Source organism: Penicillium mononematosum, assembly GCF_028829835.1.
Source record: "Penicillium mononematosum strain IBT 11891 chromosome Unknown utg000005l:1.0-9366267.0:1.0-9372171.0, whole genome shotgun sequence".
NCBI lineage: Eukaryota > Fungi > Ascomycota > Eurotiomycetes > Eurotiales > Aspergillaceae > Penicillium > Penicillium mononematosum.
The window spans coordinates 6850867-6866528 of record NW_026643275.1 but is presented as its reverse complement, the minus strand read 5'-3'; the positions used below and the strand labels follow the sequence as shown (position 1 = coordinate 6866528).

The 15662-nt window shown below is 47.0% G+C and overlaps 9 protein-coding genes across 9 annotated transcripts; 4 read left to right on the top strand and 5 right to left on the bottom strand.

Moving 5' to 3' along the window:
• Positions 1-333: 333 nt before the first annotated feature.
• On the bottom strand, positions 334-1095 carry srgA (Rab family GTPase srgA; the record flags this gene model as incomplete). The annotated part of the gene is made up of 3 exons (XM_057297548.1): positions 334-656; positions 726-993; positions 1066-1095. The coding sequence occupies 3 exons, from the start codon at positions 1093-1095 to the stop codon at positions 334-336; spliced, it is 621 nt and encodes a 206-aa protein (XP_057145430.1).
• Positions 1096-1825: 730 nt separating this feature from the next.
• On the bottom strand, positions 1826-3894 carry N7519_010774 (NCA2 family protein; the record flags this gene model as incomplete). Its single annotated transcript, XM_057297547.1, has 4 exons — positions 1826-2063; positions 2127-2252; positions 2307-3818; positions 3878-3894. The coding sequence occupies 4 exons, from the start codon at positions 3892-3894 to the stop codon at positions 1826-1828; spliced, it is 1893 nt and encodes a 630-aa protein (XP_057145429.1).
• Positions 3895-4605: 711 nt separating this feature from the next.
• N7519_010773 (sterol desaturase family protein) lies at positions 4606-5612 on the top strand (the record flags this gene model as incomplete). Its single annotated transcript, XM_057297546.1, has 3 exons — positions 4606-4863; positions 4911-4996; positions 5054-5612. Coding segments are annotated over 3 exons (903 nt in total), but the record flags the coding sequence as incomplete, so codon positions are not given.
• A 489-nt stretch (positions 5613-6101) lies between these two features.
• N7519_010772 (putative COP9 subunit 3) lies at positions 6102-7880 on the bottom strand (the record flags this gene model as incomplete). The annotated part of the gene is made up of 5 exons (XM_057297545.1): positions 6102-6578; positions 6650-6802; positions 6891-7340; positions 7398-7634; positions 7713-7880. The coding sequence occupies 5 exons, from the start codon at positions 7878-7880 to the stop codon at positions 6102-6104; spliced, it is 1485 nt and encodes a 494-aa protein (XP_057145427.1).
• Positions 7881-8276: 396 nt separating this feature from the next.
• Positions 8277-9769, top strand: N7519_010771 (glutamate-5-semialdehyde dehydrogenase; the record flags this gene model as incomplete). The annotated part of the gene is made up of 3 exons (XM_057297544.1): positions 8277-8577; positions 8634-8795; positions 8859-9769. 3 exons carry the CDS (start codon positions 8277-8279, stop codon positions 9767-9769), a joined length of 1374 nt encoding a protein of 457 aa, XP_057145426.1.
• Positions 9770-10072: 303 nt separating this feature from the next.
• On the bottom strand, positions 10073-10898 carry N7519_010770 (60S ribosomal protein eL18; the record flags this gene model as incomplete). The annotated part of the gene is made up of 5 exons (XM_057297543.1): positions 10073-10150; positions 10210-10474; positions 10530-10578; positions 10676-10780; positions 10895-10898. The coding sequence occupies 5 exons, from the start codon at positions 10896-10898 to the stop codon at positions 10073-10075; spliced, it is 501 nt and encodes a 166-aa protein (XP_057145425.1).
• Positions 10899-11332: 434 nt separating this feature from the next.
• N7519_010769 (putative mitochondrial carrier protein) lies at positions 11333-12634 on the bottom strand (the record flags this gene model as incomplete). The annotated part of the gene is made up of 5 exons (XM_057297542.1): positions 11333-11558; positions 11622-11758; positions 11807-12082; positions 12147-12467; positions 12527-12634. 5 exons carry the CDS (start codon positions 12632-12634, stop codon positions 11333-11335), a joined length of 1068 nt encoding a protein of 355 aa, XP_057145424.1.
• A 1047-nt stretch (positions 12635-13681) lies between these two features.
• On the top strand, positions 13682-14805 carry N7519_010768 (RNA-binding protein; the record flags this gene model as incomplete). The annotated part of the gene is made up of 6 exons (XM_057297541.1): positions 13682-13767; positions 14031-14087; positions 14145-14244; positions 14307-14418; positions 14471-14698; positions 14753-14805. The coding sequence occupies 6 exons, from the start codon at positions 13682-13684 to the stop codon at positions 14803-14805; spliced, it is 636 nt and encodes a 211-aa protein (XP_057145423.1).
• A 35-nt stretch (positions 14806-14840) lies between these two features.
• Positions 14841-15258, top strand: N7519_010767 (uncharacterized protein; the record flags this gene model as incomplete). Its single annotated transcript, XM_057297540.1, has 3 exons — positions 14841-14860; positions 14907-15054; positions 15133-15258. 3 exons carry the CDS (start codon positions 14841-14843, stop codon positions 15256-15258), a joined length of 294 nt encoding a protein of 97 aa, XP_057145422.1.
• Between the last annotated feature and the right edge of the window lie 404 nt (positions 15259-15662).

The following is a 15662-nucleotide window of genomic DNA, read 5'->3' as shown; positions in this document are numbered from 1 at the left end:
CCCTTATACCTACATGCATTATGTATGTGTATGTGTATATATATGTATACCTACAATAAAACCAGATCAAAGAGGAGGGAAAAGAAAAGTATAGACACAAACTACGAGGTATCACAGAATATGGACAAGTTTGTATGATACTCGAATGTCCATAGGCGCCAATTCTTCAGGCATAAAACTTGGACATTCAGATCTTGGCACATGATAATGTAGCGAGCAGAACAAAAACGAGATATCGACGGAAAAGAAAGCGCGCGGGGAAATAAGAGACACGTGGTAGCTTAAAACACAAGGGAGATCATGGGCAAAAGACAAAGGGTGGTGATACAACAACTAACAACACTTGCCCCCAGAGTTACCATTCGGACCGGAGCCTTGCTGGTCTATATTAACACCCTGAGAACCAGATTGTTCAGTCTTGGAAGTATCCATCCCTTTTTTGATATCCGATGCAAGGCTGTAGAACGCCTTCTCAATGTTGATGTTGTTCTTGGCCGAAACCTCGAGGAAGGGAATGCCGAGTTCATCGGCGAGCTGCTGGCCTTGTTCAGTAGAAACTGCCCTTTTCTCTTCCCAGTCGCACTTATTTCCAATGAGGATCTTGTGTACGCCTTCGCTGGCATGTTGCTCGACGTTTGAAAACCAGGTTCGAATGTCTAAACAGAAGGGAAAAGAAAAAAAGTCAGATACCTCCAGCTAACGAGGAGAGGGGGAGAAAGTCATACTTTGGAATGATCGTTCATCTGTCACGTCGTAGACCAGCAAAATACCCATGGCACCTCGGTAGTACGCCGTCGTGATAGTGCGAAAGCGCTCCTGGCCTGCAGTGTCCCAGATCTGCAACTTCACCCTCTTGCCATCCAACTCGATCGTACGAATTTTGAAGTCAATTCCGATTGTAGTGATGAATGATGGGGTAAAGGAGTCTTCGCTGAATCGCAGTAGACAACATGATTTACCCACGCCCGAGTCCCCGATCAACAACAGTTTAATCTATGACAAAGTTAACACTGTCAGGGCTTTGTGGGGAAACTGGTCAGATTTTGAACAGCGGTGAATACTAACCAGGAAATCATAATTCCGTGTGCCAGCCATTATGGATTATGGCGATATTTGAGTAGAAATTAAGCACCGAAGCTAGCAGCACTGTGGAAGATGGATAGGAGACCGAAGTGATCCGGAGATTCGTCAAGTCGAGCGACAAGGGGTATTGGTTTTGATGTTGTTTCGGGCGAAGCGGAAGGAGTAGATGCTGCTGCAGGATGAATTGGAGCGATCAAGTGGTTTAGGATGATGGTTTTCCCAAGTTGCCCCGAGGACTTATCAGGAGCTTGGACAAATGTTAGAACAGCGCCCAAGTTGATAAATGGGCAGGAATATGAAAAGATTGTAGACTTCAAGCAGAGATCCACAACCAAGCATAGATGAGCTAAAGATTTCTGAGTGTCTTACGGGAAAGGAGGCAGAAACGATGCACCACCTACGGAGTGGAGGTGATGACGGTACGGTAAGGAGGATCTCGGTATGTTATGTAAGCAACATCATGGGATCCATTCAGTATCCAAGCATCCATTAAACTGGCATTTGTAATTTAGAAATGTACATGGATATCTTCATGCTAAATACACTTCGATCTGTATGATACGAAATAGATCTTGGATGTCATTATACAAAAAGAAAGCCCGGGTTTCGTACGTTTCTGGGCTCTCAACCCTAAGAACACAGCAGATATATACAGACAATGAATGATGTATTATTTAATTGTATGTTGATACATAGTATATCAGGTGTTTCTAGGATGGAAATATCTATTGCTACCAAGCACCTATTGGAAATACGCCCATCTCATCCTTTCGATCACGCGAAGTTGCTTGTCCACTCCATCCTGAACATTCAAGAGGTCCTGGATGTCTTCTCGGAACTCTTCGTACTGCATGCTCCCAAATATTATCTTAACATGCAGAAGAAGAGCCTCTGCCTCACAAATCAATTGGCCAGCGTCCTTGTAAGGGACAGTCCCATTGGGTAAAACCGTAGAAGAAGTCAAAATCCGGGCCACATTCCTACACGAAAAGTATCGGAATTAGCTTGTTAAGGGGTTGTACACCAGTTTGAGAGAATCATACCGCAATCCACGTCTCAATTCATGTCGCTGCTTGCCTCTTCGCAATCCTCGTCGGCTACCGAGAAGACCACCTAGCCACCTCATAGTTGCAAAGGAAACCAAGATCCCAGGAGTCAACCCAACAAATCTAAAAGATATTAATGGCAAAAGAAATCAAGTGGGGAAGGAGACCCCAACATACCCAAATACAAGCTCCTGGCTCTTCAGCAAAGCATCAATACCACTAATGGCAATTTCCACGTCGACCTTCGTCTTCTGGATCTGGATCAAAAGGGCACGGACAAGATCGCCTCTAACAGTTCCAACGAATGGCGACCGCAGGTCCCTTTCATATGCTTTGAGAACGGGGGTCAAATCACCCTCCTTGACAGAATTAACGATGGCGGTGGTATCCGCCACCGCACCCTGGTGAAGATCCGGGCGATCGCGGACAAAGTCCACTACCATTCTCTCTAGACTTTCCCGATCAGCCAGTAGGCTATTCTTGCTCATTATCGCAATCTCGCTTTTTTCGTCATGTCTGATCGTCCCAATGAGATTTCGGATTGGATGAACAACCCAATTACCCCAGAAATCGATAGTGGTCGAACCGATATCGACAATCGACTGGATGATTTCCTCTTGTCGGTTGGCCAAAAATCTCATTGATGCACTTCCTGAAAGGAGAGCGGCTGAGACTGGTAGCCAATAACGGACTATGAATGAAGGGCGCCCGTGGCGACGAATAAATAAAGACATTGAAGTGGTATGGTTTGGCAACTTCCCTCGAAGGACACGCACAAGTCGCTCGATCAGATCCAAAGGTTTATGCACGGGATCGTCGTTTTGTGTGTGCATTCTAGTGTCATCCATATCCCTCTCCAGAGTGGCGAATACTCCCTGTTCCAATTCGTGAGTGCTAGGTTCAAGTGCTATATGATGAAAGATGGCTTCAATTAAAACCACCGCTCTGTGAACTGCATCGCACCATTGGGTGTTGATAGTTCCGGGGCTTAAACTCGCGGAGTCATTCGCTTCGAAAAGATGCCATCCCTCCATCAAAAGACCCAGGCTGCTGGTATGGAGGTCTTTCATTTTCAGGAGCAAGTCTCGTTTCTGCCGCATTTCTGCTCGGGATGATCTAACTGGGGATAGCAAATTGGCACCTATGGAGTGTCCTCCGAGATTCCAAGCAGTTTGGCGGGCAATCTGGTAAAACCGGGACCATCTGGCAGTGATGGATGGGGCTTCTTGATAGATCTGAGCGGCGCATGCATCCTTCGTCCACCTGCAGAATTGTGCTGGGAATTTCTGAACGGTATACAGACTGCTATACCATACAGACCCCAGCATCTCGCCCCAATAATAGGTCTCATCGTGCAGTTGAAGTGTTTGATCCAAGAGAGTGTTCATGACCAGTCCTGATGCCTGAATGGCGGCCTTTGCAGCCACTATCCACACATGGTCTGACAGTTGTGCACTGCTTCCTCCACGGAGAGTGATCTGTAATAAAGTTCCCGAAAGTAAATCTGCCAACCGACTAGGAGGTAGAAGCGATTGGGTCTTGGAAGTCACGGAGATGGAGTTGATGAGATCTTGCAGTTGACCAATTGACTCAAGAGATTCGTTGGATAAAGCTGTGGCTTCTAATCTCTGTGGGCTTGAGATCTGTTGCTGAAGGCGATCAAGCTGAGTGTTGACGCCACAAACAGTTCTGTGGAAAGAAATACAAGTTAAGTATAAGACATCTTTCAGGAACTGTATCTCACTCACTCTCGTATGACAGACATCCCCGGATGTTCCAATGGTACGAGGTATAGCTACCCTCAAAAGCTGACCATAGTACCTACAATAGAAAAACAGTGGAGGGTTAAGGTTGATGTCGTCATGCATACAACAGTGCAAACGATGCAAATAGTGCAAAATAGGATATTTATACAGATATTGCAAACCATACAAACAACTACAAACAACCCAAACTATACTTGAGCCTACACAGTAGAGAACATACTGGGTCGGACATAGAAAGTACTTTACGTTAAAAGCCAAATTCCAAGAAAATGATCGTAAGATGTACGGAGTACCTACAACATAAATAGTTTTAGTAAAAGGGTCTGGATTTTCACTGGAGTCGCCATGCTCGTCTTCAACCAAACAAAAAGCAGCGAAATCCGCATGACCTGATTTTTATGCAGGTGGGGTGATCTCGGATGGGGATCGGCTTGCCAGTGGCCTTACCCCTACGTTCAGGGGGGAAAAAAAGTTGGATCTCGCCACGTCGGGATTGGACTGTCCTGATCTTCTTGATCTTTTTGATCTTATCCCTTTTTTCCTTTATAACTTGGATAGAATCACTTTTTGGTTTCTCAGCGTCTACATATCTTCTCATTTCTTCTTTCTGACTTCTGACTTCTGACTTCTGCTTTTTCCTCTCTTTACTTTCTGAAAGGAGAAACAACCTTTACAATGTATGGTGATCATGTCCTTTACCTGTCATAGTATCTAACATCCCATACAGGAATTCAACGGTCTTGTCCTCGGGGACATACTGGGGCCAATTCGAGGAGATTGGCAAGTACAATGCCGACCTGAATGTGGCAGAGAGATTGTGGGCGGCCTGGTATGCTTGGATGCAGAACGATGTCCTTGCCACTGGAATCATGTCATTCGCCATGCATGAACTGGTCTACTTCGGTCGCTCCCTACCCTGGATTTTCATCGACACATTGGGCATGTTCAACCGCTACAAGATTCAAGGTGTAAGTGGCACCCTTCATTTCGTTTGGTCAATTCTAATACCGGGCAGAACAAAATTCCATCACTACGGGAACAATGGGATTGCGCCAAATTCGTGCTCCTGAGTCATTTCACTGTCGAGCTGCCCCAGATCTGGTAAGACTTGAATCCCTTATAAATGGAACTTCTCCGGGGTCTAACATAATACGCTAGGCTCTTCCACCCCATGGCACAATTCTGCGGACTTTCAACTTCGATCCCATTCCCTTCCCTTTGGACCATGGCATATCAGATCGCAATCTTCTTCGTGATGGAGGATACCTGGCATTACTTCTCCCACCGTGCTCTGCATTGGGGTCCCCTCTACAAGGCCATTCACAAAATCCACCACCAGTACTCCGCGCCTTTCGGCTTGGCTGCTGAATATGCCTCACCAATTGAAGTGATGATCCTGGGCTTTGGAACTGTCGGGTGCCCGATCGTTTGGTGTGCGATGACAGGTGAACTGCACATTCTTACCATGTACATCTGGATCGTCTTGCGCTTGTTCCAGGCTATTGATGCCCACAGTGGTTATGAATTCCCATGGAGTCTTCACCATTTCCTTCCCTTCTGGGCTGGTGCCGATCACCACGATCTCCACCATGAGAAGTTCATTGGCAACTATTCCAGCAGCTTCCGGTGGTGGGATTATGTCCTTGACACCGAGTACACCCCAGATGCGCTGAAGCGCCGAAGGGAAAACAAGGCCAAGGCGTCGAAGGCCCAGTAAGCACTTGCATGTTTACATCTTTACCTTTCTTCGTCCACATTATGCTTGCTTCTTTCAAACCCTTGGGGTATTTCTTTACGGTGTTTGGTCCTGGATATCTTCCAAGGTTCCAGCGAGTGTGCAGTTTCCCATGATACTTATTATCTTCGGGATAGTAATGTGATAATGTATTTAATATTTCATGTGCTTTGTGATAGGATGAGCCGTTTTAGATTTGCAATAGAACCACTATTAATAACACATTCTAATTGCTCCAAACAGGTTACTGGGAAGTAACATACTCGTGTCGGCGGTAATTTATCTATGCCGCAATCACAAATTGCATCTACCTAGGTGCCAGCAGGTATCACTATGTTGTACTAGGCCCAACGCACGGCCCGACTCCTAACCAATTAGTCTACATGCACTACAAGTGACTAGCACCACAAGCAATACATTCAAAGCAAGACTATTCGGTCCTTATTGCTCCTTGATACCATAATGATGAACTCAGGACATGTCACCCATTAGATCCTCATCCATCTCAAGTCCAGTTTCCCCCCCAGTGGGATTGACATCACTAGAGCCTGACCAAACCTGACCCTTATGGATGCTATCAACGTACTCGTCGCTTAATCCCAGGTTATTATTGGTTTCCCCAAGATTAATCACCAGGGTCTCCATCAGCTTCATTTCTTGCTTCAGTTGGGACTGTAAGTCCAACTCATGAGAGAGTCGAGGTAACGAATGAATGGATGAGAACCGTAGCATAGAAGACTCAGCAAGATCTTTGGTCTGCACCAATGTCGCGTTTAAAGCACGAGACATGATGAGGGATGAGACAGCGGGTCCAGTGACTTCTGCACACAGAGACACCTGCTTTGAAAGGTCGGCCATTGTTAAAGCTGCAAAGGTTTTCCCAAGCTTGATCACAGTCTGACTGAAGAAAACAGCCACTACCTGGGCAACGAGACCGAGATTTTTGTCCTAAAGAGGAGGCATTAGCCCTGAGTGTCAAAACAAGACAATCCACAGTGTCGATCAGAGCCGCCACCTACCGCGCTCCAGACTCCCATGGCAGCATCAATTTCAGCATTAAGTTTCTTCAAATCACCACGTTCAAATGTGTGAGCAAGAATAATATAGGGCCTCGCAAGTGCTTGATACACTTTCACCACATGAGGTGTTGTGATGCTTGGAGGCGGGCAGAGCTGCTCGCGGAAATAATTAGCTCAAGAAAACAATAGGGCTCGTGTTGTCGAGTTCCTTTATTTTCTTCTCAGCGAAGAGATAACTCACCTTGCCCTTCTCGAGTAAGCCCACCAGCACCCATTTTTTGTAGGCTTCCACCATAATCAGGCTCACAGAGCTAGTACTAGGCATAGAGATGACAATCCCAAGGAAATGAAGTGCCTTGCGCCACTCCTTCAGCGCCATGTACACCATACCACCATAAAGGAAGTACTGCAAGTAGTCTCGATAAGATATCTTGGATGAAACCTCGGAAGCTTCAGTCATAAAAGATACACTTGACCCGTGATCGGCGCAGAGCACAGAGGGCTCTGAAGAGGGACGTCCAAGTGAAATCGGGAAATGACAAATCTGCTTATTCAAGACAGGCAACGCACAAGAATATGCTTTGGCCTGGAGACAAAGCCGGACAAGCAAGAGGTGACTCGAGGTGAAAACGGCACATGATGGGTCGAGACGAAGCATAGCGTCCTTAACCAGTGTAGCGCCTAGCAGTGGCTGTACCAGTGTTAGGTTAGCAATTATATCCAAGATATGTTGGACTAGCCGACTCACCGTTGATGCAGCCTGCGATGCTTGTGCCACGAGCTCAACAAGAAGGCGCCATTCTCGTCCAGCGTATCTGACTTGGACCCCATCGAAACTCGCCAAAAAATGTGCGGCGCGTGTCCATAGCTTTCCCGAGGGGCGAATATCCGCTGGGAATAAATCGGCATTCAGTTCCTGCACCTTTTGTATTTGCACACGTAGCACGAAGAGAAATGGGATAGAATCTATCGCTGGGTCAAAACGCTAAAGACAAATGAACATTAGCTGTGAGCCTATAGAAACTTCAGAAAAGCAATATGTGATATAAATGAAGGTGCTTACATCGAGAAAAGACTCATCATTGGCAAATGACTCGAGTGCCTTGGTCGTTTGTAGCCGCCTGAAGTATTCAACTAGCTCGCGGATCCGACGGTCATACTCGTCGCTGGGTAAGTGATTAGAGCTGTGTAAATGCGCCGACGCAGAGATAATATCCGAGAGTAATGTCATCCTGGCTAGGCATGAAAGAAGAGCGCAGGATAATTTGGCGACAAATGCGCAAAGATGTGTTCTGTTTCGAGACTCTCTTGCTTTTGTGATGTCAGGATTTCAATTAGATGGAGACTCAAGGCTGGATGAGGAAGAGAAGAGCAAAGGGGAAAGAAGAGAGGTTTGATAAGATGTTTGTAAAAGAAAACCTACTGTTGTAGGTGTGTGTATGTTGGTAAAGAAATGTGACGTAGGGGAGTTGTGATGATTATTGGGAGACCCCGGAAGGTGGGTAAATCCGAGAGCGGGATCGATACGCCCCTCCACACTTTTGACTCATTTCATTTTCCTTGCCCTACTACGTTCACTTCTGACAATTGTTCAATTCCTATAGGAGATTATAGGATATTATTTGACATGTCATTGACCGAATCCGCAGCATTTGATGCCGCTCATAGCGCATCACTTGCCTCTCGTCGCCTCGCAACCTTAAACAATGATGAACGCAATAAAGCTTTGACGTTGCTCCATGATGCATTGGAAATGAACAGAGAAGATATCCTTAAAGCCAATGCTAGGGATGTGGAACTTGCTACTATTGCGGCTGAGAGTGGAAATTTGAGTCAGAGTGTGCTCAAGAGACTTGACCTCTCGCGGCCTGGAAAATACCAAGACATGCTTGATGGAATCCTGAGTGTGCGAGATTTGGATGACCCTAGTGAGTACAGTTTCTAATCTTTGAGCTTGATGAGACGGGATCTAACGCAACAATAGTTGGGAAAGTGACACTACGAACCCTCCTTGACGATGGTCTGACACTCGAGAGAGTCAGCTGCCCTATTGGTGTACTACTGATTATCTTTGAGGCCCGCCCAGAGGTAATCGCAAACATCGCTGCGTTGGCTATCAAGTCAGGTAACGCTGCTATTCTGAAAGGTACACGCACGCCCTTATAAAGGTTTCATGGTATTGTTCAATTGACGTAAATCAACTTTCTAGGTGGGAAGGAATCTATGGAGTCCTTTGCGGCAATCGCGAACGTTGTCTCTAAAGCTATCGCCGAATCTCGCGTGCCAGTTGCGTCGATCCAGCTGGTCAAGACACGCGATGTCGTGTCTTCTCTCTTGGCCCAGGATCGGCTGATTGACCTAGTCATTCCTCGGGGTTCCAACGAACTTGTCCGATTCGTGAAAGATAATACGAAGATCCCTGTACTTGGACATGCCGATGGTCTTTGTTCTGCCTACATACACGCCGACGCTGATACCGATACCGCTGTCAAAGTGATTGTGGATTCAAAAACGAACTATCCAGCGGCATGCAACTCATTGGAGTGCTTGCTTGTCCATGAGGATACCCTTGAATCTGTCTTCCCGGCGGTAGCTGCTGCTCTTCTGGAGAAAGGCGTGACTCTCCGTTGTGATCCCGATTCAAAATCTGCGTTGACAAAGAGATTGCCAACCGAAAAATCAGCGCAAGTACAAACGGCCGTTGAATCCGACTATAACACTGAGTTTTTGGACCTTGTGTTGGCAGTGAAAACAATTCCCTCGACTGACCCTTCGACCACGGCCGTGGAGGCTGCTATTACCCATATAAACATGCATTCCTCCAAGCATACCGAGGTCATTTTGACCCAGTCCAAAGAGGTGGCGGATATGTTCATGAGCGGAATTGACAGTGCTGGTGTTTTCTGGAATGCATCTACTAGGTTTGCCGATGGCATGCGGTTCGGTTTTGGTACGGAAGTTGGCATCAGCACCAACAAGATTCATTCCCGAGGACCGGTCGGACTTGAGGGCCTGACCATCTACAAGTACTTGATCCGGGGAAATGGTCATGGGGCAGCGGACTATGATGGTGAAGGAGGGAAGAAATATCTCCATACTAAACTGCCCATAGACCAGTAATCGACCTCCAGTGTAACGCATCAATAGAAGGATATCATTTTAGAAAAGATTTTTTTTTTCTTTTGCTTTCTTGTTTGAAGTTCCCATAAGAAAAAACTTAGGACAAAGCCTGATTCAATTTTCTTTTGCCCCTTCATTCGTAAATTCTCATTTTCCAGTCCAACCAAAGACATCCCGCCACTTTTAAGTACACAGACCTGAGGCATCTGGCTAGAACTGGAACGATTCCAGGCACCGGGAAAGTCAATGTGGGCAATGTATGTTTCACAATACATACACACCGCATTATCCTCATCAAGTCCCTTAAACCTTGAAACCCTTGGACCTTCTGCGACCACGAGCCCGCTCGAACTTGCGGCCCTTGCTTCCCACGTACGGCTTCTGTTTTGAGTCAGTAAATCCGAATCACACCGTCTCATTGTCCAGTCACAATAACGCACCTTGTCGGTGTGAGGACCAAAGCCGAAGTGCTTCACGGCCTCACGGGCGTTCTTGGGTCCACGCAGGAGGAGAGTGTTGGCACCGGTAGGGGCGCGGAGAGCAAGCTGGTCAAGAGTCAAAGTCTCACCACCAGCCTTCTCAATGCGAGCCCGGGCAGTAGCGGTGAAACGGAGGGCGGCAATCGACAGCTTGGGGATGGTCAAAAGGCGGTTGTCGTCGGTGACAGTGCCGATAACGACGACAGTCTTGCCCTTCTGTGCCTCACTGATGTTGGCAACAGCGCGAGAAAGGGAAACCGGGGGGGCGGTTGATTCTCGACATGAAGAGACGACGGAGGACGGCCTTGTTGAAGTTGGACTCGGTGCGGCCTATCATGCATCCCATATCAGCCTCATTAAAATCCTCACAACGGTACACCTGCAGAAATTGCGCTGCAAACGAAAATCGGAATCGGGGGAGTCATACGAGCCAAGAAGCGGTAGAGCTTCACCAGAACCTTCAAGTAGACGTTGTCGCTCTTGGGAGCCTTGCGGTGGCTGCTCCGCACATGGTGGCGGTCCAGGTCGATACCTGCGATTTAGAAATTGTCAATGGAATGAACTTAGAACGACGAGGGAAAAAGAAGGGATTCGAATGAATGCTGCGAGATGCGATAGTCGAGCGAACAGAGATGATTGAACATACCCATGGCTGTGTATTGGTCGACTTCCCGGGAAATAGCTTGCTGTCGCACCCGTATGGAAAGTGCAGGAGGTTTTTGATCCTTGACTTTCGGCTGGACAGTGGTGTGTGGGTTTAGCCCTACGCTAGACTATACTAGGAAAGGCGAGGCACATGACCAGGCTATAACCACGTGACCTATAGTCCGTCAACTTGTCACTTGGTCACGTGCTAAGAGGGTCTCATTGCCTCTAGCCCTGGAGTAGCGAATTACTCCGTCGGGAGTATAAATGAACCTTATCTTTCAAATTCTGTTATGGCGTACCTGAGTACGGATGTACATTGTCTATTTGTACAGCATACCAGATCATTTTTATCCACTCTTTGTTTATGTGCATTGTGTATAATAAAATGTTCATAATAATAATGCGAAGAAATATCTAGGTACATATATTATTTGAACTATTCTCTATCATCCAAGCGGACGAAGAAATCACGAGTCATTTCAAAACTCAACCAGCTGCTTGCCATACTAGGAGCAACCTTCAAAAGATTCGGCCCTATCCCCTTGAAGAGCCCACGCAGTCCCTCTTCAGCCACGATCACCCTCACAGCATCCCAGATCGAGGTGTATTGGTAACCCATTCCTGACATTGTGTTGATCTGGAATCGCCGACGTAGTACATCACTAAAGAATAGTCAGTTTCACCCGGGCTTAGCAAGGCTTAGCAAATAGAACAAAAGAACTGACAAAGGATATGTACAGGTCTGGGCGACTGCTCCAGAGATCGCGCCAGCCAGTAGTTTTCGATAGGGGCTAGGGTTTTTGTCCCCTTCCGGTGTTAGATACTTGCGGACTGATTCGTAGGTCATAAAATTGAGTCCCACCTGTCGCTTGTCAGTTGTGACCAAGTCAAAATTAAGCTGAGAACTCACATATGGGGCCACCCCAGCAACAGTAGGAGCAATTCCACGATATAAAGCCTTTGTCCCACCTTCATTTTTATAGATCATGGCCATTGTGGTGAACATGCCTGGCAGCTTTTGGCTTGGATCTCTTGATCCAAGATCGGCAAATGAAGCGGATTGAATAGAAAGTCGGGTCCGAACAATGTCCAGAGGATAGGTGATAGTCACCGAGGTGATGCCGGCAACACCTCCACAAATAAGGCGACGCATCGGGGTCATTTCACCATCGGGAGACTCGACAAACTGGATCAAAGGAATGTCAGTTTGGATCGAACCTTAGTTCTGCAGGATAGGAGCAGACACCCACTTGCTTGTAAAAATTATAGCTCCCAAACTGTACCGCAGAATAGGGGATGATGCGAATACAGTTTGTTCCATTTCCTCGCATGAAGCCCCGCCAGCCTTCTTCCCGCCCCATCTTCACCAAGGCTTTCCAGATCGACAATCTGTATTCTGTTCGACCGACGCTTTGGACTTGAAGAAGAATTTTCAATCGTTCGAGTGGTGACACTATGGTCCTGGAAACTGCACCAGCCACTCCACCAGCCATAAATGCAGCCACCACTGGTTCGGCGAGATTCCTTCTAACACGAACCAGCACCGAGGGGTTCTCCTCATTAATCAGCTCCTGCTTTAATCAAACTGTCAGCCTCCTAGTTCATATGATGGGGGGTTTCTCCTTCTCACATTGGCTGAACTTGAACCTGTGGGAAATTTAGACAGGTTCTGCAAGGCAGGCTTTGCTGCACCCTCCAGCTCCTCTTTCTGAACAACATTCTGGCGATCTAAGCTCATCTTGACGATATGCACATCCGGTTCTGCAGATGAGGTTGATAAAAAAAAGTCCTTTGTGATCTGCTGTATAATGATTTTCCCACCACTCTTTTAATCGGAAAATGAAGCTTGATTGTTGCTGCAAATCAAATGCGATGAAGCACTATTGGTGTCGTGCTAGCCATGAAGGTTGATTGTTTTCGGAGGCTTGATGATCTAAAAGCACATCATTGATCTTGTGTCCCGTGGTGTGTTGTTCGTTTCAATGGCCATGTAACCGAGGTATAAAAGGTAATGTCGATAGTGGATTTGCGAAAAGGGGGGGAAAAAAGAGAAGCAAGGTCAAAAACGAAGGACTTTGCTATGATCAGATGTGATGTTGGGTCGGAGTTGCTTTTCCCCCCTTCAATGTTGGTAGGAGATGTGAACAGGTGAAAAGAAAGAAGAAAGAAGAAAGAAGAAATAGGGAACCAGGAATGTGGTCACAGATCACGGAGGTGTGTATATCTGGAGGATCAAATTGCCTTTGGAGAGGTTTAGAGGTTCAGAAAGAGAAGAACATCCCGACTTACCGACAGACACGGTACCTCCCGATAGTCCGCCACTTATATTACGTACCTTGGGGGCGGATAAGCTACATAGTACCATTCGTACTCCGTACTCCGTATATGTACATGTAGGTAATGCCTAGACCTCTCCAACATTGTATTGGTATTACTTTTTTCTTTTCTTTTCAAATATAATTTCTTTTTTTCTTAAAAAAAAAAATAACAATATCCTTTTACATTTGTAAATAAACCATCTGTCATAAAATAAGGAAACGAAAAAAACACGCATGGAAAAAGAAAGAGAGAGGGAAAAAAAAAAACTCCTTTCATCAATTGCGTCATTGGCATGTTTGATCCACCGTAGCACCTTCATCACTAATTCTTTCTGTGCTCTCTCTCTCTTCCCTTATACTCTTTAATCCTCTTGAAGCTTCTTAAGCTCCACTCCTTTCCAACTCTTTCAAACCCTTCTAACTGACCCGATCTTCTTTCTTTTCCATTGCTCTGTGCTAACGGCACCATGTCTTCCCGCTCTGGAACTACTCTGTATGTTACCGGGTTTGGCCATGGCACCCGTGCTCGCGATCTTGCCTACGAATTCGAACGGTACGTGTCGCCTCTACCTTCGCACCTACGAACTCCGATTCCCATCCCTCCGACGACCTCCCGATGAAGACCATTGGCACTGGATTCCTTGGACGACCCTCTTCTTTCTTTCTTCCAGCGTGACATTGACATTGGCCTGGAAGCTTATGTCTACGTTGCCCCGTCTCACTCCTTGGGCAACTGTTAGCTGGTCTTGGTCATTCTTCATCATAATTTCCCTCGATACCGGTATCTGGAGCCAGCTCAACTGATTTTCGAACTAGTTATGGGCGTCTTGTTCGCTGTGATATCCCTGCCCCGCGCACTCCCTCCAGCCGACTGTGAGTTAAACCATGATATCTGAAACCCACTTTACCAGTCTAATCTAAATCGCTTAGTTTTGCCTTCGTTGAATACGAGAGTCGCCGCGATGCTGATGATGCTTATCATGAGATGCACAACAAGCGTATCGGTCGCGATGATTTGCTGAAGATTGAGGTAAGCATATCCTCTCCACCCTCCCCCAGAGTTTTGGAAAATCTCTTTTAACCTATCTCTAGTGGGCACGCACTCCTCCCTCTGCTTCCTGGCGCTTTGACTCTGGCTCTGGCCGTGACGCTCCACGTGATGCTGGCCGTGATCGTCGCCGTGATCGCACTCCTCCTCGTCGTGGTCGTTCCCATCCCCTCGTCGCAGCCGTGGCGGCGACTATTCCCTCGCCGAGACGATCGGTACGAACGCGACGCCGACCGCGACTACGACCGCCGCGACCGTGATACTGACCGCCGTGACCGTGACCACGATCGACGTGACCGCGACCGTTCTCGCGACCGCTCTCGTAGCCCCGATGACCGTGAACGCGATGGCAAGGATGACCGGGAGAGACGTGATGATGATCGGGAGCGTCGTGAGGAGGATCGTGAGAACGGCCCCAACGGTGAGGACAGGAAAGGTCAGTTGCCCCGGGAATCCACTTAGAAAATGTCTTTTTACTCACATATAGCAGTACCCCTGGACCCAATGCCCTCTGCTCATGATGAGCTTGATACTGCTGAGTAGATCAACTCAGTACTACGTTCATTCGCCCTCGAACCATGTCTCCCGTCGCCATTATGTTTTCGTCTTCTGAAGGTGTCCTCCATTGCGGTTGTGCCAACTAGGGGAGGAGGAGACAAGGTTATCGCCCCAGTGTTGCTCCTAATTCATCCTACGGCAATATCTCGTACCTCGCCGCCCCTTTGCCTCTGTGTTTCTGATTTCAATGGCGTGAAGCTTGCTCTTCGCTGGACAAACTTGGGCCGAGTGAACGTGTGACCCCTGCTTTTTTTCTCTTTTTCAAATTTGCTTTTTCCCCAAGTTATTCCCGATATTTCTTATTTTTTTGAGGTTGGTAATTTATCCTGGTCAGCAGCTCGGATCCCACCTAAACGAACGTCGAGCGATCGTTCCAAGTCCGCGCCCAAATACCACGATGAATTCCGTTTCGCCTTCCCGTCTTGTTCGCAATTTTAATTTGAAAGCGATTATTTCAATCCCTCGCCCTCTTCGACCGGTCGCCATCCTATGTGGTCTGGTTACTCTAAACCACTGTAGTGCCTTAGTTGTATGTGAGGATAAATGCGGGTTAGCCGGTTTTTGAAGCATATCGGTTCCTACGGTATTGTTAATTGGAAGAACCCCAGTTCTACAACATGAAATCCGATACAGAGTACTTTTTGGAAATTGCCCCTATCATACATACCCGTGGACATATGTAGCCATATGACGTAGAATATTTGTAGGGAACATCCACTATTCGGTGCCTCAGGCAATTTAACCCCTCTATAGCTACCTATACGTAGTTCGGGCCTCTCTCCTAATACAACTCTTGCACTTTGTCCCTACTGTTGTAGAGCACAAGACTATCTTATTCAAAT